The 21635-nt window shown below is 40.0% G+C and overlaps 2 protein-coding genes across 2 annotated transcripts in view; both read left to right on the top strand.

Annotated features, from left to right (window-relative positions):
* WNK3 (WNK lysine deficient protein kinase 3) overlaps window positions 1-21635 on the top strand; it is a 107369-nt gene that overhangs the window by 26802 nt on the left and 58932 nt on the right. Inside the window, exons 6-9 of the mRNA XM_037061661.1 lie at window positions 6483-6702; window positions 10980-11274; window positions 12422-12612; window positions 12714-12857. Coding sequence (XP_036917556.1) covers window positions 6483-6702; window positions 10980-11274; window positions 12422-12612; window positions 12714-12857 — 850 coding nt within the window. The remainder of the gene's footprint in view (window positions 1-6482; window positions 6703-10979; window positions 11275-12421; window positions 12613-12713; window positions 12858-21635) is intronic.
* On the top strand, window positions 14816-16546 carry LOC118997796 (protein L-Myc-like). The gene has a single exon (XM_037061666.1). The coding sequence runs from the start codon at window positions 14816-14818 to the stop codon at window positions 16544-16546; it is 1731 nt and encodes a 576-aa protein (XP_036917561.1).

Genomic DNA, 21635 nt, shown 5'->3' with positions numbered 1-21635 from the left:
GTATCAGAATTTCCTTTTTAAGGCTGAATGTTACACATAGCATATTTTGTTTGTTTATTTATTTGTTGATGGATACTTGGGTTATTTCTGCCTTTTGTCAATCGTGAATAATTCTGCATGAAAATGGATGTACAAGCATTTGCTTGAATTGCTGCTTTCCATTCTTTTTAGTATCTACCTAGGAGCTGGATTACTGAGTCATATGATAATACTATGTTTAAACTTTTTAAGAACTACCAAACTTTTCCCACAGTGGCTATACCACTTTGCATTCCTTCCAGCAATATAGGAAGGTTGCAGTTTCTCAACATCTTCACCAGTGCTTGATATTTTCTTTTTCTTTCTTTCTTTTTTGTTTTTTTGGTAATAGCCATGCTAATGGGTGTGAAGTAGTATCTTCTTGTGGTTTTGATTTGCATTTCCCTAATGACTAATGATGTTGAGTATATTTTCATGTAGTTATTGGCCATTTGTATATCTTTGGAAAATTGTCTGTTCAAATCCTTTGCCCTTTAAAAAATTGTTTCATTTATTTTTGAGTTGTAGGAGTTTAGGCATGCTTTTTTAAAAGATTTTATTTATTTTTCGAGGAGAAAGAGAGAGGAAGAGAAACAGCGATCTGTGTTTGCTCCCCATGCATCCCCCACTGGGGACCTGGCCTTGCAATCTGGGTATATGCCCCACTGGAAATCAAACTGGCAACCCCTTGGTTTGCAGGCCGGTGCTCAATCCACTGTGAGCTACACCAGCCAGGGCTAGGCATGCTTTTTTTTTTAAGCAAGAGTAAAAATACTATGTTGAAGTAGCCATTTTAGTTTGGATTCTTATTCTTATTATTCTTATTCTTAATTCTTATTCTTATTGATTCTTATTCTTATTAGTCTCATCACTAATTATGATTTATTACTGAAGAACACTGGAATATTGAACAGGATTCATGCCCTATTAGTTTATTGGAAAATGTACAGGCTTCAATATGAGAGTAAGATTGACATCTGGACGCACTTAGCCAGTATGATATTGAACAAGTTACGTAACTGTTAGTCAAAGAGGGTGTTATTTTTATGATTAAAAAGATAATGAGTACATACCTGGCCGGTGTAGCTCAGCGGATTGAGCGTGGGCCTGCGAACCAGAAGATTGTGGTTCGATACCCAGTCAGGGCACATGCCTGGGTTGCAGGCCAGTTCCCAGCAGGGGACTCATGAGAGGCAACCATACATTGATCTCTCCCTCTCTCCTTCCATTCCCCTCTAAAGATAAATAAATAAATAAATCTTTCGGGGGCAGGGAGGATAATGAGTACATATAAAACACCTAACAGAGTAATAAGTATTTAATGAATGGTATCTTTGGCTATTGCTATAATTATTCCTTAGTAAAATACTTTGGTAAAATTTTTATTGTTAGTCAGAGGGCTTGACTTGGTTGTATCTTCTTAATTACATCTCACCTTAACCTTAAAACTAATTCATCTGAACAAAATTATTCCTTTTTTATAATACTGTCTAGGTTGAGTATTTGTCTCTTGATCACTAAAAATATGGAGAGTTTAAATCCTTAACTTGCAGGATGACATGTATTATCTGTTATAGATTCTATGAGAGGGGTTTTCTACATAGACATTATGGAATACATCGTTTTTGTTCTCCCTGGTCTGTAATACAGATAGGTTAGATATTATATATCTGTTTTAGAAGTTGGTTAAAGAAAAGGAAATTAACTGCCACAGCTTGTAAAAGAATCTTTTGAACCCCTGTACTTTCTTCTCTTCAGAGATGGTTAATTTCTGATACTAGGATAGTCCTGTATCCACTGCATATGTACTTTGGACTAAAACACTAGGCATAAATACTTTAAGAAAACCATGGGACTTTGCTGAACTAAATTATAAATTAGCTTCACCCATGGCACTCTCCAAAGAGTGACATATAGTGACTAGATCAGGGGTGTCAAACTCATTTCCACTGGGTGCCACGTCAGCCTCACAGTTGCCTTCAAAGGATGGAAATGATTTTAGGACTGTATAAATGTAACTACTCCTTAACTGTTAAGGAGCTGAAATTATATTTGCCCCTTTGAATGCAAGTGCAAGGCTGATGTGGCCCCTGGTGAAAATGAGTTTGATACCTCTGGACTAGATTATTCCTAATGAAGTCTTTGAGTTCTGTTTGTAACATTTACTAACTTTGAGTTTACATAGCTGGGGAAAGTTTTCCATTTCCTTTGCACAGAATCTATTATTTGACTGTTAGTAACTTAAGCCAATGGTTTAGGGAAATGACTCAATCCATTTAACATGTACTGAAGCACTTCTCCAACTCTCTTTAGGCATAATTTTAGGTATGTTAAAGTTCAGTGTCTAGATATATTACTACTAGTAATCTTTAATTAATGTTACTATAAATGCATGTTAGTTGGAAATTTTTGCACCCTGATAGTAGTAAGTTAGATACAATATTTTGCTTTTATAACAAACCAGAATAATGGTTTAATTAATAAAAAATTGTTTTTTAAATCATTTATTTATTTTTAGAAAGGGGAAGGGAGGGATAGAAACATAAATGTGTGGTTGCCTCTTGAACACCCCTTTACTGGGGCCCGGGTCTGCAATCCTGGCATGTGCCCGGACTATGAATCAAACTGTGATCCTTTCGTTCTCAGTCCGGCACTCAACCCACTGAGACACACTAGCTGGGGCCATTTAATTAATAGAAATTCAAAAATAAAATTTTCAGAGTTTCAGCCAAGATGGAGGCATAGGCAGATATGCTTCACTTCCTCATACAACCAAAAGAGGGAAAACAACCAATCTAAAAACAATAAACAACCAGATGTGCCAGAAAATCAAATTGCATGGAATTTCAACAGCCAAGGAATTAAAGAAACACTCACCTAGACCAGTAGGAGGGGCGGAGCCAGGAGCCGATGGGCGAGAACTCATGGGAAGGAGGAGGACTGTGCAGGCAATGCAGGGTTGTCTGACTGGGAACTAAAGAGTCAAAGTTAGCTATAAACTACTGTGGGGGATACCATGGTGGGAGAAACTACGTCTCACATGAGAGAGTTTGCTCGGGAGTGGGACTAAAGCAAGGGAGTTGCATTGTTCTCTCTGTGACCTCTCCCTCACAAAGAGCACCACAACTCAGCAAAGAGGGCTGCTCGACCCAGAGGCCCTGGGTGGAGCAGAGCCTCCACCTAAGGCCCTGTCACCTTATAACATAACAGGTACACCAAGACAAACAAATATGGCCTAAATGAAAGAACATATCAAAACTCCAGAAAAACAGCTAAGTAACAAGGACATAGCCAACCTATCTGATGCAGAGTTCAAAACACTGCTAATCAGAATGCTCACAGAATTACTTGAGCTTGGTTGCAAAATGAAGGCTTCCTATACTGAAACAAAGCAAAATATACAGAGAATCAACAATAAAGGGAAGGAAACTGGGACTCAGACCAACAATTTGGAACAAAAGAAAGAAATAAACATCCAAGTGGAACAGAAAGAAGAAACAGGAATTCAAAAAAAAATGAGGAGAGGCTTAGGAACATCTGGGACAATGTTAAAAACTCTAACATCAGATTCATTAGGGGTGCCAGAAGGAGAAGAACAAGAGCAACAAGTTGAAAACTTATTTGAACAAATAATAAAGGAAACTTCCCCAACCTAGCAAAGGAAATAGACTTCCATGAAGTCCAGGAAGCCCAGAGAGAGTCTCAAAGTAGTTGGACCCAAGGAGGAACACACCATGGCACATCATCATAAAGTTACCCAATATTAAATATAAAGAGAGAATCTTAAAAGCAGCAAGAGATAAGGGGACAGTCACATACAAAGGAGTTCCCATGAGACTATGAGCTGACTTTTCAAAAGAAACCTTGCAGGCAAGAAAGGGGTGGAAAGAAGTGTTCCAATTCATGAAAAGCAAGGACCTACATCCAAGATCACTATATCCAGCAAAGGTTTCATTTAGAATGGAAGGGCAGATCAAGTGCTTCCCACCTAAGGTCAAGTTAAAGGAGCTCATCATCACCAAGGTTTCATTACATAAAATGTTAAAGGGACTTATCTAAGCAATAGAATATGATCAGACTATGAACAGTGAAATAGCAAACTCACAGCTATCAACAACTGAACATAAAAAAAATGAAATAAAAACTAAGCAAATAACTAAAGCAGGAACAGAATCACAGAAATGAAGATCACATGGAGGGTTTTCAGTGGGTAGGAGGAGGGAAAGAATGGGGGAAAAGGTGCAGAGAATAAGAAGCATAATTGGTAGGCATAAAATAGATGGGAAAAGGTTAAGAATGTTATAGGAAACAGAAGTCAAAGAACTTATATGTATAAGCCATGGACATGATGATCTAAGTGGGGTGATGCTGGAGGGTTGGGGTATGCAGGCTTGAGAGGATAAAGGGAGAAAATATTTGGGAAACTGTAAAAGCATAATCAATAAAATATCCTTCAAACAATAAGACTTTTGACTTCTGGCCATGACAGAGGCGTTGGAAGACTCACTGTGTCTCCTTGCACAACCAAGAGAAGGACGACAACAAATTTAAAAAGAAAAAACAATCAGAACTGACAGAAAACCAAACTGTGTGGAAGAATGACAACCAAGGATTTAAAGAAGAAACATTCATTCAGACCAGTAGGAGGGTTGGAGAGTAGTCTTGGCAAGGTGTTGGCTGGCGGAACTGGTGGTCCTAGCAGTTCCACATTTGAGTGTAGATAAACCAGGAGGAACAACTGGGTAGTGAGACAAACCATGAAACCCAGGGTTGTACGCGGCAAAATAAAGCCTCAAAACCTCTGATTGATAAAACCTGTGAGGGTTGAGGCAGTACGAGAAACTTCCAGCCTCATGGGACAGTTCATTGGAAAGACCTACAGGGCCATCTACCTGGTTTGCCATTCATCCAAGAATCAGCACCAGAAGGGCCCAATTTGCTTGTGGGTAGTGGGGAAGTGACTGAAATTCTGAAGAGAGTGGAGGAAGCAGCCCTGTTCCCTCTCAGATCCCTTCCCCACATGCAGCGCCACAACGAAGCAATGTTGGTTCCACCACCCTGGTGAACACCTAAGTCTCTGTCCCTTACTACGTAACAGGCATGCTGAGACAAAAAAAAAAAAAAAAGCCCAAATGAAAGAACAGATCAAAGCTCCAGAAAAAAATACAACTGAACAACGAAGAGATAGTTAACCTATCAGATGTTTGAACTGTGATAGGTTGAACATCTCTGCATGTTCAAAATACTGGTGATCTGGATGCTCACAGAATTGGCTGAGTACAGTCGCAGGATAGAGGGGAAAAGGAAGGGTATGAAAAGTGAAATAAAGGAAAATATACAGGGAACTAAGAGTGAGGGGAAGCAGACCAGGACTCAAAAGTCAATGGTTTGCACCAGAAGGAAGAAATAAACATTCATCCAGAACATAATGAAAAAACGAGTTCAAAAAATGAGGGGAGGCATAGGAACCTCCAGGATAACTTTAAACGTTCCAACATCAGAATCATAGGGGTGCCAATAGGAGAAGAGGAAGAGCAAGAAATTGAAAACTTACTTGAAAAAAAAATGAAGGAGAACTTCCTTAATCTGACAAAGGAAATAGACTTGCAGGAAGTCTAGGAAGCTCAGAGATTCCCAAAGAAGTGGGACCCAAGGAGGAACACACCAAGGCACATCATAACTACATTAGCCAAGATTAAAGAGAAGGAGAGAATCTTAAGAGCAGCAAGAGGAAAGGAGATAGTTACCTACAAAGAATTTCCCATAAGACTACAAGCTGATTTCTCCAGAGTAGTCTTGCAGGCAAGAAGCAGCTGGAAAAAGTATTCTACGTCATGAAAGGGAAGGAACTACATCCAATATGACTCTATCAAGCAAAGGTATCATTTAGAATGGAAGGGCAGATAAGTGCTTCACACCTAAGGTCATCATCACCAAGCCATTATTATATGAAATGTTGAAGGGACTTATCTAAGAAAAAGAAGATGAAAAATATGAACTGTTAAATGACATCAAACTCACAACTATTAACAAGTGAACCTAAAAAACAAACACAAAAACAAACTAAGCAAACAACTGGAACAGGAACAGAATCATAGAAATGGAGATCACATGGAAAGTTAGCAGCCAAAGAGTAGGAGGGCAGAGAGGGGAAAAGGTATAGGGAATAAGCATAAATAGTAGGTTCAAAATAGACAGGGGGGTGTTAAGAATAGTATAGGAAATGGGGAAGCCAAAAACTTATATGTAAAACCAATGGACATGAATCAAGGGGGGAATGTGGCTGCTAGGGGGTGTGCAGGGTGGAGGGGAATAAAGGAAGGAAATGGGTCAACTGTAATAGCATAATCAATAAAGTATATTTAAAAATAAGTCTTTTACTTTGATATAATTAATTGTAAAGGTTGTCTGTCTTAACTTATGATTGGAAGAATTGATAATGAGATAGATGTTTTGTTTATTAGGTTGTCTATCAGGAACCTACTAAACCACACATTTTTTGCTGAGGATACCGGACTGAGGGTGGAGTTAGCCGAGGAAGATGATTGCTCAAATTCATCCCTGGCTTTAAGACTCTGGGTGGAAGACCCTAAAAAATTGAAAGGCAAGCACAAAGACAATGAAGCTATTGAATTCAGTTTTAATTTAGAAACGGATACACCTGAAGAAGTAGCATATGAAATGGTAAGCGAATTCTACTTTTATTTCCCTTGCCCCTATAGTATCAGGATTGACTTTCTTGTTCTTTGTCATGCTTTTTATTTTCTCCTTTTCATTATTTAATTTGATATTTACTATGAAATGTATCTCTACAGCAGACTATATTAAATTTGTGTGTGCTGTGTAGAGACTAATAATACACTACTTTTGTTAAGAAATAGAATGTATAGAATTGTGCACCTGAAGTCTGTATAATTTTGTTAACCAGTGTCACCCCAATAACTTCAATGAAAAGGCAACATAGAAATAGAATTCAGTTAGTATGTTAGAATCCTCCTGTGTGCCCTTCCAGTTGTATTCCCCTCTCTCATCACCACGGGCAATATCTATTTTGACTTTTTTGTTATTCATTCCTTTGCTTTTCATTATAGTTTACCTAAGTACATTGTTTTCTTTCGAAAACCTGAGTGACAAGGACACACCCTGTTGGTTACTGAAGTTACTCTTAGGTGAAGATACCCAGGAGAGAATGAGCTGAACAGAGTCTCTCAGTCACAGACTGACTTCAGCTTCCGGAAGGGTTTGCAAGAGACGCTTCTGAGGAAGTCAGTGGGGGAGGTCACGTGGGGGAGGTCACGTGTGCGTCTGGGGAATGAAACACCTGGCTCACCAGTCAGCGCATCGGCGGGGCTGCCATGTGGACCAGAGATGCGTTGTCTGGTAGCAGTAGGGTTCAACAGGGAGCAGGCCCCTCGAACCTCTTCTAACCTCCCCATGACCCACTCTCCCCCCAGCGGGGATCTTGGAAATGGAAGTCTTTAAAATGTGTCTTTGTAGTCTCACTCTTCTAATCTGGAATGATTATCTTCGACAACTGGTGTATAACTATCAACTTGGTATTTCCCTTCACTGTCTTCATAGACTCCTGCCTCTCTCCTGTATTGAACTTAATATTTCCTAAATTCCATGTTTTTCTCTTTCTTGGCTTACTCTTTTGTTTTAGTGTTATACTTCCTATGTTAGCTTCTTTAAAAAAAGATTTTATTTATTTTTAGAGAGATAGTGGAAGGGAGGGAGAAAGAGAGGAAAAATAACATTGATGTGTGAGAGGAACATCGTTGCTTCTCCCATGCCCCCCTATCTGGGATTGCTCTGTGGCCCAGGCATGTGCCCTGTCCAGTGAGCTGTCAGTTTGCAGGTCAATGCTCAACCCCCTGAGCCATACTAATCATGGCTTCCTTTGTTAGCTTCTATAAAACAGGTACATGGGAGGTAAATTCTTTGAGACTTGCATGTATGAAAAAGTGTCTTTATTCTATCTTCATTTTTAACTTATTATTTGGCTGAAGGCATTTTAGTTTCCAGTTTAAAAAATTGGAGTCTTTACTTCATGCTTTTCTAATTTTCAGTATTGGTATTGAGAAGTGCAGAGTGTTCTGTTTTCTGAATCTTTTGCATGTGATCCATTGTTTGCTTTCTGAAAGCTTGTAATCTTCTTTTTCTCCTCAGTATTTTAAAAATTTCACAGAGATGTGTCTTCATTTAGGTCTGTTTTCATTTTACTGCATTGGACACTCAGTGGACCCTTATAATCTGTTAACTCATAGTCTTCAGTTTCTGGGAGAATTCTTGTAGTATTTTAGTTATGATTTCTTCTCATTTGTTTTCTTTTTCTGGGACTGCTATTATATGGATGTTGGACCTCTTGAACTGTTTTTCCAATTTTCTTATCTTTTCTAATTCCCATCATTTTTGTCTTTTTATTCTCCTTTTTTGGCAGATACTATCACCTTTATCTTCTAACTCTTTCATTGAGTTTTTCATGTCTGCTATCATGTTTTTAATTTCTAGAGTTCCTTTATATTTTCTGGTTCTTTTTTAGAGTAAAACGTCTTGTTCTTTGCTTTGTGGATGCAATATTATTGTATCTTTTTGTAATGTTCTTAAAAGGAGTGTTTTTGACATTTTTTCTTCCCGCAGTCTATTTTCTACAGGTTGCTGTGTTTTCCTCTGTTAGTTTTATGCTCCAGGCTTTTTCTCATATTTCTGGTAATTCTTTGCCAGCTGTTTATGATTAATCAAGAGACTGTATTAATTTTCTATTGCTGTGAGACAAATTACCAGAAACTTAGTGGATTAAAGCGACACTCATTTATTATTTCAGTTCTATAGGTTAGAAGTCCTGGTGGGCTTCACTGGATTCTCTGCTTGGAATTTCACAGGCTGGAAGTCAAGGTATTGGCTGCCTAGTCTCTGATCTGGAGGCTCTGGTAGAGAATCTGCTTTTGGGCTTCTTCAGTAATTTCATGCAGTTTTAACACTAAGGTCCCTATTTCCCTACTGGCTGTTCACTTTCAGCTCTTAAAGGCTGTTCTTCAGTCCTTTTCCATGCCCCTACTTTATCCTCAGAGTTAGCAGTGGCATGTAAATCCTTCTAGGGTCACCAACTGGTAAAAGGCTAACCCAAATAATCTCGTTACCTTAAGGTGAACTTTTCATAGTACAGTGATAATCTCATCATATTCACGGGTTTAAGTATTTGGATAGGATGTCCTTTGGGGGGGTCATAATTTCACCTACCACAGATACTAAAAAGCCAATTGACTATATGATTGCTTGTGTCAGAATTGCCAACTTTGACTTTTACTGTGGAGTATCTGGATGGGCCATTATTTGGGGAATCGCTGATATGAATATTTGAATTGCCTCTTGGGTTGGTCAGATTTCCTAGAGAGGCATCTTTCAGTGTCCTTCCTGGAGGGATATGATCTGATTCCTGATATTTTGGTAGCCAAGTAGGGAAGAGGGCTGGAAGTTTCTGCATTTGGCATTCAACATGCATATGGTCATTTAGTATTTTTGTTTTCCACATGGTAGCCATATCCTCTACTGTGACTGGTGTTGCATAGTCCAGAGATCCTCTCCAGAGAACTAAACTTTAGACTTCCCTGGTAGGGGAGAAGCAATCATCGAAAGGTGTGGAATGGAGGGTGGGACACAGGGAACTAAATAGATACTTCTCAGAACCCTTTCACTTAGTCTTCCTTATTTTAGTCATCTCTTTTGACTTTACCCACTTTTGGATGTACTTGATAACTACCCATCCCTGTGTCTTATAACCATGGTGTAGCATATAGGAATAATTATCAGTTTTCTCTAATTGACCTTTTTTAGGTCTGCTAGGTAAGTTTTTACTTACTCAATTTTGTTCTGTGTTTGAAAGAGTCCAAAATGTTGTTGTTGTCGTTGTTGTCTTGCGCTTATTCTCCCTGTCCTTGTGGGTTTATAACTTAAAAATACATTTACTATGGGGTTTCTTTTTTGCCATTTTTGAAGGGAATGAAATTAAATACATGGACTCCATCTAACATTGTTTTTTTAAAAAATGTGAGCTTTGAAAAAAAGACTTTGTTTTTAGAGATGGGGGAAGGGAGGGAAAAGTACAGGGAGAGAAACATCGATCGGTTGTCTGTTGTATGTGCCCCATCCTGGGACCAAACCTGCAACCCAGGCATGTGCCCTGACTGGGAGCGGAAAGGGTGACCTCTCCCCTTGTAGAACAACTCCCAACCAAGCTGCACCAGTAAGCAGTCCATCTAAAATTTTAATCATTTTTCAACTACTATGAAATTTCCCCAAGTATGCAGACCCCCATGACATGGTTTAAAAAACAAATTGTAGTAGGACTGATAATGATATGCCATGGCACCTCCTCAAGTCTTTTCTGCTACTCAGTCCTATTTCTCTCAGACAACAAGTTTTTAACTTACTTCTCACTGCACTAACACCTTGTAAGCTATAATACTTTGCTGTTAGCATACTTCTTTCTGCCTATAGTGTTGCTCTCAAAATGTCTATATTCAATAGCATGTAAGTTCGTTTTTGTTTGTTTTAATCTAGGTCAGAGTTTACCTTCCTCTGTGATACTTTCTTTACTTATCCAGAGAGGCATGTGCTCCTTTATGGCTTTTGTAGATGCTCATTTTTTACCTCTTATTTCCTTTTAAGTTAAGTGTCCATCCATCCCTCATGACCAGATTGTGTGCTCATAAAGGACACAGAGATAGTTTGATTGTTTTGTTTAAGGCCAGAATTATTTCAACAGTGCTTGTTGATATTATTTTTCTTATTCTCATTAAAGTCTCTGACATTTACACATGTCTGATTAAGAAAAGCATAGAAACTAACTGTTATTTAATAACATTTGAAATTTGGGGGCACAAAATAACTCCATTAGTAAAAAAAGAGGTTAAAATCTTAAATGTTAAAGATGTAGTTTGCTCATTATGTTTTGTTCGTAGGTCAAGTCGGGATTCTTCCATGAAAGTGATTCCAAAGCTGTTGCTAAGTCCATTAGAGACCGGGTGACCCTGATAAAGAAGACAAGAGAGAAGAAGCCAGCTGGCTGGCAGGAAGAACGCAGGGATTCTCAGTGCAAGTCTGTGGGGAATGTTCTCCCTCAACTCCAGAATACGACTTTGCTCCCTACTCCTGCCCAGCACACTGGGGCTGAATGTGAAGAAACTGAAGTCGATCAACAAATTCGACAACAGCTTCCACCAAGAAAACCACAGCAGCACTGCTCCTCTGTTACAGGTAACACAGTTGTAACTCATGAAAACAATTGTGTGTAATTATATTCCCTTATTTTTAAATAGTACTTTGTATTTTTCAAAGCATTGTGTTATCTATCATTTTTATCAGTCCTTTTACAAAATCTTTGAAATAGACCAGCTGCCTAGTTTTTATTTTATACTTTATCTTAGAACCAAAAGGCTGAGAAGTGATCAACTAGTTTTATTTTAAAATTAAGAAACTGCCCTGCCTGGTATAGCTCAGTGGATTGAGTGCTGGCCTGTGAACCAAAAGGTCTTTGGTTAGATTCCCAGTCAGGGCACTTGCCTGGGTTGCTGGCCAGGTGCCCAATAGGGGGTGAGTGAGAGGCAACCACACATTGATATTTCTCTCCGTCCCTTTCTCCCTCCCTTCCCTTCTCTCTAAAATTAAACAAATAATTTTTTTTAAGAGTAAAATAAAAACAAAATAACTTTAAAAAATAAAATTAAATTAAGAAACTAAGTTCTTATAATTAAGTTTTGTTAAGTGACTTGTCCAAGGTGCTAGTGGCATAAGGATTATAATAGTGTTATTTTTACCATTATAAGAGTATAAAATAAGTCCTTTAAAAAATAAAATTAGGAACTAAAGAAAGATATTGGTTTATTCTCCAAGAAGGAATATTTTAGACTTTAAATTCCTTGGTCTTTTGGACTCCAGTATAAAATTAACAGTTCCTCTAATTTTTTTTATTGTAATGTAGTCTCTTCTCTAGAAGTACATAGTATTTTCATAGTAATAACTAATTCTTGTATAAGACAGTATTATTTTCTAGCCAGGTTCTAGGAGAATAAGAAAGAATATGATATTTATATTTTACTGAGATCCTAATGCCAAGTATAGATTGATTAGGGGTATATATGAAATGACCAGCAAATGGAATTGATTTTTATGTGATTTGTTTTTGTTAGCTTTTGCTGTACTAAGAAAATTTTAGTTCTACTTTAGTGTTCGCATAGAGTTTAAGTGATAGTTTTTAATTAATTATGCAGTGTACATATTTTACTTGAAGGTGTCTCAGGTTGTCAGTGTAAAAAAATAAACACTTACCATTTCATGTGCCATTTGGACCTGGTGCTTCATATTTTTACTTCTACCTATTCCTTATTTTCTTTTTCTTTTGTAGGTGACACTTTGTCCGAGGTAGGAGCTGGATCAGTTATACAATCGGATACAAATCAGCCCAGTACAGTCTATTCCTCAGACCAAATGATGGGTTCTCAAATGGTTTCTAACATCCCCCGGGCTGAAATAAAAGTTCCTGGGAAAATTTATCCAGCCCAGCAGCTCGTAGGACATTGCCAGCAGGTTTCAGTGGTGAGATGAACTGTTACATTTTTTAATATATAATCGATATATTTACTGTAAATGGGAGAGTTTATCTTTCATCTTTTTTCTTTATTTAACTGTATTTGCAGAAGCAGCCAAAGCTGACTCAGCCCCACATTTTGCCTTTGACTCAAGGTCAGTCCACTGTTTTGCCTGTACATGTCCTTGGACCGCCAGTTGTCTCACAACCTCTGGTGTCCCCATTAACTGTCCAGAAGGTCTCACAGATAAAGGTAAGATACACATTAGAGGTTCTGTATTCAGTTAAATGTATCTAACACTCCCTAGACTTTCTGACAGGCAAAGGCTTTCTTTCATAAAGTCATCAGAGTTTATACAAAAGTCATTGAAACCTAAAAGTTATTTATGCTTTCCTTCACCTAAGACATTCTTCTTAAGGATGTACGTAAACTAACGTTATGTAACTAGGCTCTTGAAACACTGCTTATACAAACACTGCTTGTATAATTGGAAAATAAACTGTGAACTGTGTATGTGGGATAAAAAATTTTTATTTAGGGCTTAGATGTCTTTCTTGTGGTAATAATCGCTTATTCTTTGTATTGGGCTTTCCCAACCTGGTTTGAATGTGGAAGGATATCTTTTATAGATTAAAAATAGTATTGTTAATAGCCTCTTACAATTTTAGCACTTTCATATAAATTCTTGACTTTTTCATTCATGTTTATTTCTATAGGCAAAATAAGTGCTTTTGTCTTTAGATCTCAAAGTCAGTGTTACTCATTTCTGGCAATAAGTAAACAGTCTTTGTGAAAGTTCATATATCAAGACTATATCCTGGTTCTCCCTAGGTTATGGGCCCTGGACACTTGGTTGGGTTTTTCTTTGCCATCACTTCATTTTCTTTCTTCAACCTCACCATCTCCTGTGTGCATGTGCCTTCTGCTTTTGGGAATGAGATGGTCTGAGCTTGTATGCATTCTCTGTACATGACTTAGTTAGCAGTTGGTTCATCTGTTTCTTTTAAGAGATTGATATATAGTCTGTCACAGTTCATCAATAAAGTTAATGACTACCATCTTTGGGGAAATAAAATAAATAAAATAAAAATGAAATAATTATCTTTGCTCTCAGGGAGCTTATAGTCTTGTAGGGGAAAGCATATATACATATTAGACAAATGCCTTATATATTTAACCTCGGCCAAGGGTCAATTTAATTTGATGTTTTGACAGTGCCTGGTATTTCATGGTGTTTGTAGGTGATATGGTACATATTTGTAACTGAGCTCATGTTGTGGTTTGATTCAGCTCTAAGACTATAATGTAAAAGTGTGTTGAATGGATATTTAAATTAACTTAGGTTCAACCACTTAAGTATACAGGTATGTGTACTTTAAAATGTGTTTCCAAAATTAAAAAATATTTTAAAAATATTTTAAACGTGTTATTTACTTATTTAAAAATAAAGCTTACGAAGTTAAAAAAGACGGTAAAAATCACCTTATCCCTCTAGTTAGGGTCAATTTATTTTTTACATTTTGTTGATAGAGCCTCTAGATTTATCTTTTTCTGTGTATACATAGAAACATAATTCAAAATTATGTTTCTTAACATAATTTTGTTAAGCACAAACATCACATACATACTATTTTGTAGCCTGCCCATTTCACCTGAAGCCACATAAGAAAGAACTTTCACCATTGGGGCCTTTTTATTAGTGTAGTGATTGAAGTTCTAGGACTTACTACAGCTAACCTATATTTATTCAGCCTACTTTTTTCCTCTCCTCTTAAGAGAGCTTCTATGCTCATTTTAGTTCTTATATTGAATTCTTTTGAACCTTTTCTTGGAATTTCCACTGTGTGGTGTGTGAAGGTGTCAGGTTCAGTTACTCTGAATCTCAGCCAGGTTTTGAATGAGTTATGTGGCAGTGGTAATAAATGGGAATCCATGAACAGTGTATTGCTGGCACTGGTCTCAGCTCATTAGTATATTCAACTAGTATACTCATGGTATTGGGATTTTTAAAGGATTAATGTTATACCCAGAATCTTTTTGGTAACTTGATGAAACTTTTGGAAGAGAGCATTATTTCACCTATCATTTTGTCTGGGACAGTCCCATTATGATGGGCTTGTTCTATGCATTCATAATTTAAATTTTCCTTGCACCTGCACCAGGAACTACAGCTGAGCTTTGGAGCAGATGGACAAACTTCATCCCAACCTATGATTTTAGACTTGCCTGTTACTGGAGTTCCACAACCAGTCTTTTCTGCAGTTTCTCCTCATACATTGCCTGCTTCACATGTTACTTCCCAGCATGGGACAGTTGGTCTTCAACTCGAGCTTGGCCCTAGAAATTGGAATCAGGGATTAACCAAATCACCAGATGCCAATAAGACTTCTAATTTCTTAGCAGTTAATCACTCTCAAGCGTTGTCAAATCATTCTTCTGCTCAATATGTGAGCAGTGCACAGAATGCTGCTGGTACAGCACAACTCCTTTCTAGTTCCATTGAGAGCCATTCAGGGGCCCATCAGCCTTCACAAAAGATACATTCAGTATCCCAGCCATACCCAGTGGCACATCAGGAGTCTATAACTCCAGGTTCTTCTGTGCCACAGAGTCAGATTATACTTTTGAAGAAGCCTTGTTTCCAAGCCTCTATTCAGCAGCAGCCATTAATTTTACAACCTAAGATTATGGCATCACCACAAAAAAACATTCAGCAGGATTGTATTCTGCGAGAATCTGAAGCTCATGCAAGTCGGCGGCAGCCAAAGGGTGGTACTGAAAATGTGATTCAGAGGCCTGAAGTGGGTCCGCTCTCTGGAGCAGGTGGTAGGTGTGAGGGAGCAGATGTGGAGTCCAACTCGTACCAACACTATTTCTATGATTATGACTGCGGGGAAGATTTCTACCGCTCCACGTTGCCCAGCGAGGACATCTGGAAGAAATTCGAGCTGGTGCCATCACCCCCTATGTCACCATGGGGCTCAGGTCCTGGCGCCAGGGATCTGACCCCTGGAATTGGTTCCACAGAGCCGTGGCCTGGAGGGGGCACAGGGGATGAGGCAGAATCCCGGGGACACTCAAAAGTTTGGGGCAGGAACTATGCCTCCATCATCCGCCGTGACTGCATGTGGAGTGGCTTCTCAGCCCTGGAACGGCTGGAGAGGGTGGTGAACAGCCGGCTCACCACTGGTGTGCCTGGGGGGAACCCATCCAAGGTGCCCGGTATCCCGGACTGCACTCCCAGCCTCGAAGTCCGCAACCCGGTAGTGCCTGCTGCCGTCTGTACGGTGGGCGAGCCTAAGACCCAGGCCGGCTCTGGGTCTGAGAGCCCTAGTGACTTGGAGGGTGAAGATATTGGTGTTGTGGCAGTGAAGAAGAGACAGTCCCTGGGTGTGCGGAAACCGGTTACCATCACGGTACAAGCAGACTCTTTGGACCCGTGCATGAAACACTTCCACATCTCCGTCCATCAGCAACAACACAACTATGCTGCCCGTTTCCCTCCAGAAAGCTGCTCCCAAGGAGGACCTCCAAAGAGAGGTTCCCAAGAAGAGGCTCTGGAGGTGGATGATCCAGAGGAGACGGAGGATGAGCTACATGAAGAGGTTGTGAGCCCCCCACCTATAGAAAGTGAGGCTCTCCAGTCCTGCCATCCCAAACCTCTCAGTTCTGATACTGAGGATGTGACCAAGAGGGAAAAACACAACCTCTTGGAGCGTAAAAGGCGGAATGATCTCCGTTGGAGGTTCCTGGCCCTGAGGAACCAGATACCTGCCCTGGCCGACTGTTCTAAGGCCCCCAAAGTGGTGATCCTGAGAAAAGCATTCGAATATGTGCAAGCCCTGGTTGGGGCTGAGAAGAGATTGGCTACAGAGAAAAAGCAGCTCCGATCCCGGCAGCAGCAGCTGCAGAAAAGAATTGCATACCTCAGTAGCTACTAACAGACCAAAAAGCCTGACTTCTCTTTCTTACAACGAGTTTCTTTTATTTTTTATTTAAAAAATTTTTTGTCCTCACTTGAGGACATGATTATTGTTTTTAGAAAGAGGGGAAGGTGGGGAGATAGAGAGGGAAAGAAACAGCAATGTGAGAGAGAAACGTTGATTGGTTGCCTTGGGTGTATGTGCCCCAAATAGGGTCCGAATCCACAACCTAGACCTGTGCCCTGACCAGGAATCAAACCGGTGACCTTTTGGTTCATGGGAGAATGCTGCAACTAACTGAGCTGCGCTGTCCAGGGCCAGAGCTTATTTTTTAACCTTCCCTCTCCCCTTTAATAATTTGCACATTTTGGTTATGAGTAGGAATATCTAGACAGTAGATCTCAGGATGCTTTGCAGCTATTGCACACAATAAGGGCTTGTGTTCTTGGAAACCAAGAACCCCAGCTCTCCCTTTCCCCTGACTCATGGGAGCACTGGGTCTTCTCTAGCACCTTTGGCTTCTCAGGCAGGTAGCTGACTGAGGAGCCCTGGGGTCTACCTAGTTCACTAGCTTTGGAGAAAAGTCTGACAGATGCTATGCAACAGGTGGTAGATATGGCTGGGGCCTCAAGCCTGCATGAAATGTCACCCTCCAAATGAGCATTAGGCTGGGAAAGGATGCTCCTACTGCTGTCTGGGGTGATGCTAGGACAGCTGGGCCTAGTTGTTCTCCCTGAGCCTCCTTTTTCCAGGAGACACATGAGCTGTCTTGGGTGAAGACAAGCTCACAGATTTGATCAACATGGACCATTACCTCACTGTCAGACACTTTACAGTAGATGAGGAGTTGGAAACCTTTAATATATACATATATATTATAATGTTGGATGATACCCCTTCTCCCACTCTCAATGCTGTGTCCTTGAGAACATTTAAAGAGCTTAGCCTCTAGATTCTTTGTCTCAAAGCCTTCTGGGCCCTTTCCTCTGAGGGAGAGACCGTTCTGTCCTCATAAGGGACTTCTTTTGTTTCCTTCTGCCTTCATTATGCAATGGGCTCTACATGCAATGGGAAATATTTTTGACACTTTCCCACAAGTCAAAAATATTTCCCCAAGACACAGGGAAGTAGGTCCTAGCCTGGAGATGGCTTAGAGTCCTGGCTTTGAATTTGTTTCCCACTCAGGTGTCTTCTGTCTTGGAATCTTTTCTCAAGGCAGATGTCAGGCTCCTCAAGAGAGAATTGTATGTACCACTTCTTATTTCCCAGCTCCCTCTCATCTCACTCCCTGAGCGCTAAGTTTGAGGTTGTACTAGAACCATGCAAACCTGTCCTTGCTCTTGCAACTCCAAGGAGCTTGCTATTTCTCCAGCCACCCTTGGACCACCTGCCTGCCTGGCATGAGTCAGGATCCCTTTCCCAAATCTGAGCCTTACTGAATTTTTTACTGGGAAAGCTGCTGGTACTCATCCAGTCCTCCAAAAGGTGGCCTGGCTTCCTGGTGAGAACTCTGTTTAATGGACCTTGATGGTTTTTGCCCCAGGTGGGCACCTCCAAGTGGATTCCGGGTGTAGCCTTCAGTCTGTGAAAGGTAGCCAACCTTGTAGTGTCTTGTAAGAAACCTCAGGAAACCCCTAAGCCTAGTCTGTAAGAAGGAACAGCCCCCCTCCAGAACTCTGTCCAGGGCAGCAGCTATCTGCTGGCTGTGGAGTTGAAAGTCGGGGAGGAAGAAGGATTGTAGAGGGCTTTATGTGGCTTTGGAAAGCCACCTGCTACTTCTAAACCTATTATGCATGATGGTCTATTTCTGAAGTTGTCTCTTGGCACTAGAAACCCCCAGTGGAAATGTGGAAAAGCCTCTCTACATTTTGGAGCGTGGTTTTCAGTAGCCAACTGACTTCTGAAACTCTCTTTGGAGAACAGGTGGGAAGTAGGTTACTGACGTCTCACCTGAGTAGCTTGTATTTTATAAGCTGCTTTTGGGTATTATGCTGGCAGCAGTTTTTTCTTTTACATACTGTATTTTTATATGCCTTTTTTAACAAACTGCTGGTGTTTGTATAAGGAAAAACCTCTTGGGCAATTTTTTTAAAAATGTGAATCAGCTCTTTGAACAGCCATCTTACTCTGTTCAACATATTTATCCAGGACCACCCACAGAAATTCCATCCTTCCCATTGAAGGCTCTTGAGCAGCTGCCCCTTCTGATAAATCCCTGAGAATAAGCTTCTTATCCATCACAGTCAACTTCCCTGTCTAGAGTCCAGCACAGCCTGTTTGTTCATTGCCAGCCCCTGAGCATTCTCTTTATACTGTAGAACCACTGGGATCACAGCCAACTTATTCTATGCAGACTTCTTCTTATCTAGTTCCACCCATCACTATAGCCCTTTTACTCAGCCCCAGCCCAAGGGAAGCCTGCTTATCCAAGTGCAATCTCTTGTTTAGTCATCTTTTCTAGACCAGCCAGCGTATAGGATCCAAGTAGCTTACCCTGTGTAACCTATGGAACAGCCTGCTTACCAGGCACTGCATCTCAAGCGTGCCCCTTATTCAGGAGAAACTGTTCCCACCATCCAGACAACTGAATAGACAATCTTCGTAACCCAGCAAGTATATACAGTGAACCCTTCTAATAGTAATGAAGTACATACTAATTACAAACTCACAGATCAGAAGTTTATACTCAGCCCTGGCCACTGTGGCTCAGTTGGTTGGAGCATTGTCCCATACACTGAAAGTTTGCAGATTCAATTCCTGGTCAGGGCACACGCCTAGGTTGTGGGTTTGATCCTTTGTCTGGGTGCATATGGAAGACAGCCCATTGATGTTTCTCTCTCGCATCAATGTGTGTCTGTTTCTCTGTCTCTCTCCTCCTCCCCCTCTACCCCCCACCCAGAGCAGTAAAAGAATGTCCTCAGTTGAGGAGTAAATTAAAATAATAGAAGTATACTCAGGTCCGCCTTGTGTAGCACAGACACATGAACAACCAGCCTATTTAACACAACCCCAAGGTAATATCTTCAACAAAAGACCTATTTAACATCAACCTCAGATACACAGACACGTTCTACAGAGCCTTTATTTAATTTCCAGCATTCAGAAGCTCCATCCCAAGCAGATGTCAATTTAGGATACCGGCAGCTATAAGTCCAGTCAACCAGCATTACATCTCAGAGGGCCACGGAAAGCCAGTTTTGACACCCTGCACAGATGTCCTTCATTCAGCAGGCCCCTTCAGGGCCCAGATCCAGCCCTCATATTTCTCTGCACAGCTTTCTAAGTCACATCTAACACCAAGGCAGGTTTCTCACTCAGCTTTCATTCTGTATCAGCAGCTAATTCACTCATCTCATGGACAAACACAGAAAAGCCATCAGTGGTCTACTCAAGAAGGTCACATAAATCAACAGCATTCTTTATGTAGCCAACATGCTCTTTTCCAGCAGCAGGTACCTCATTCACAGGCATCTAACCAAGTTCATCCATTACTAAGTATTCCAAAGGCCATTACAAACATGGTCTAGATTATACCTCCTTTGCAACAATGGTTACAACCAGCAGCAACAATATGTAATACAACTTTTAGAGCAGCTTCAAGTTCTTAGGCATTAGAGAATAGTCTTTTCCCCTGCAGAAAAACCTAGCACAGCAACAGCCAGCATGTATGGATAGCGCGATAGTGGCAACCATCTTGTTTTTGGTTCATCAGAAACAATTACGACAGCTCTTTCAAAGCTTTGGGATAGCCCTTCTAAATCAGCCGTCTTCTCTGTTCATCTATCAACACTTAGAATTCCAGAATTCCAGTACAGGCTTCCACTGCCTTTCAAAGCATTTCTTTGTTTCAGACACAGCAGCATTTGCAAAGCCAAGACATTCCAAAGGTAAATTCTCCTGGGGGAAAATGGTGGATGGTTGTGATTTTTCTGTAATGTTCAAGGGTCAGGGAGATCATGGGCTACAGTAGAAATGGCACTGAACTGGGAATCATTCCCTGTTTCTTGCTCTTTCCTTTACTCACTGGGTGGCCTCGATCAAAGTCTCTTTGGCTTTTCCTTATCTGTAAAGTGAAGGGATTAGACCCAATGATGATAACAAAATATTTCAGCACCTACTTGGGATATGACAGTGACTAAAAAACAAAAGTTAAAATAACAAAGTTTATTTGCTTTCTATCACTGAGTTATGTTGCCTAATCAAGGGGAGACTCAGTAACCATAATAAAAAGTAAATTATATAATACATTACGAGGAGATTGGGGAAATGTAGAGCAGGCTTAAGAAGGAAAGTGGGTTGCAGTTTTCAGTAAAGTTGTGATTAGGTTAGGCCTCATTCAGAAGGTGACTGTTGAGCGAACATCTGAAGGTGGTGATGGGGAGCCCAGAGTGTATATTCCAGGTAGAGGGAATAACCAGTGGAAAGGTCCTGAGGGAGGAGTATGAGGTACCGTCTTTTGCTGTGTATAATGTGCATTTTTTGTCCAAATTTTTGAGAGAAAAATAAGGATGTGCATTATATGTGGGTAGTACTAATTTCGTATCTATATAAGTATTTTTAATTCTTTTATTTATGCTTGTGCATTAAAAGTGTAACTCCGGAAAGCAATAATGATATCTGTATGCAAAATAATACCCTGGAATAAGATAATTAGTTTTGTTTCTAAATACAAATAAGTGAAAAATTGAATTAAGAAATAAAATTGAAGATCTTCTTTCCTGAAAGTTTGGGCCAAAAACGTGGGTGCACATTATACACGGGAGCACACATATGGCAAAATACGGTATGTCTGGCATGTTTGAAGACTAGCAAGGAGGCCAGTATATTTGTTAGTCCTAAAATGTTAGGAGCCTATCTTACTGTTCTACATTTGTAATAAAGCATTTGCTTTTATGAAATGATACTAATGATCACTATTGTGTGATTCCTAGGTGCCAAATACTGTTCTCTAACAGCTTGACATGTACTATCGTCACAACAACCCTATGAATAGTAGCTGTCATTACCCCCATTTTACAGGTGAGGAAACTGAGGTTCAGACAGGTTAAGTTACTTTCCCAATGTCATACAAAAGGGTCAGAATTTGAACCCAGACTCTGCCTTGCTG

The sequence above is a fragment of the Sturnira hondurensis genome, unplaced genomic scaffold (genome assembly GCF_014824575.4).
Source record: "Sturnira hondurensis isolate 20B ecotype Veracruz unplaced genomic scaffold, ASM1482457v3 Scaffold0013511, whole genome shotgun sequence".
In the NCBI taxonomy this organism is placed as follows: Eukaryota; Metazoa; Chordata; class Mammalia; order Chiroptera; family Phyllostomidae; genus Sturnira; species Sturnira hondurensis.
This window is presented reverse-complemented; position numbering and strand designations above follow the sequence as displayed.

Coding starts and splice junctions, on each gene's coding strand:
- LOC118997796 (XM_037061666.1), top strand. CDS start 14,816: ATGATTTTAGACTTGCCTGTTACTGGAGTTCCACAACCAGTCTTTTCT.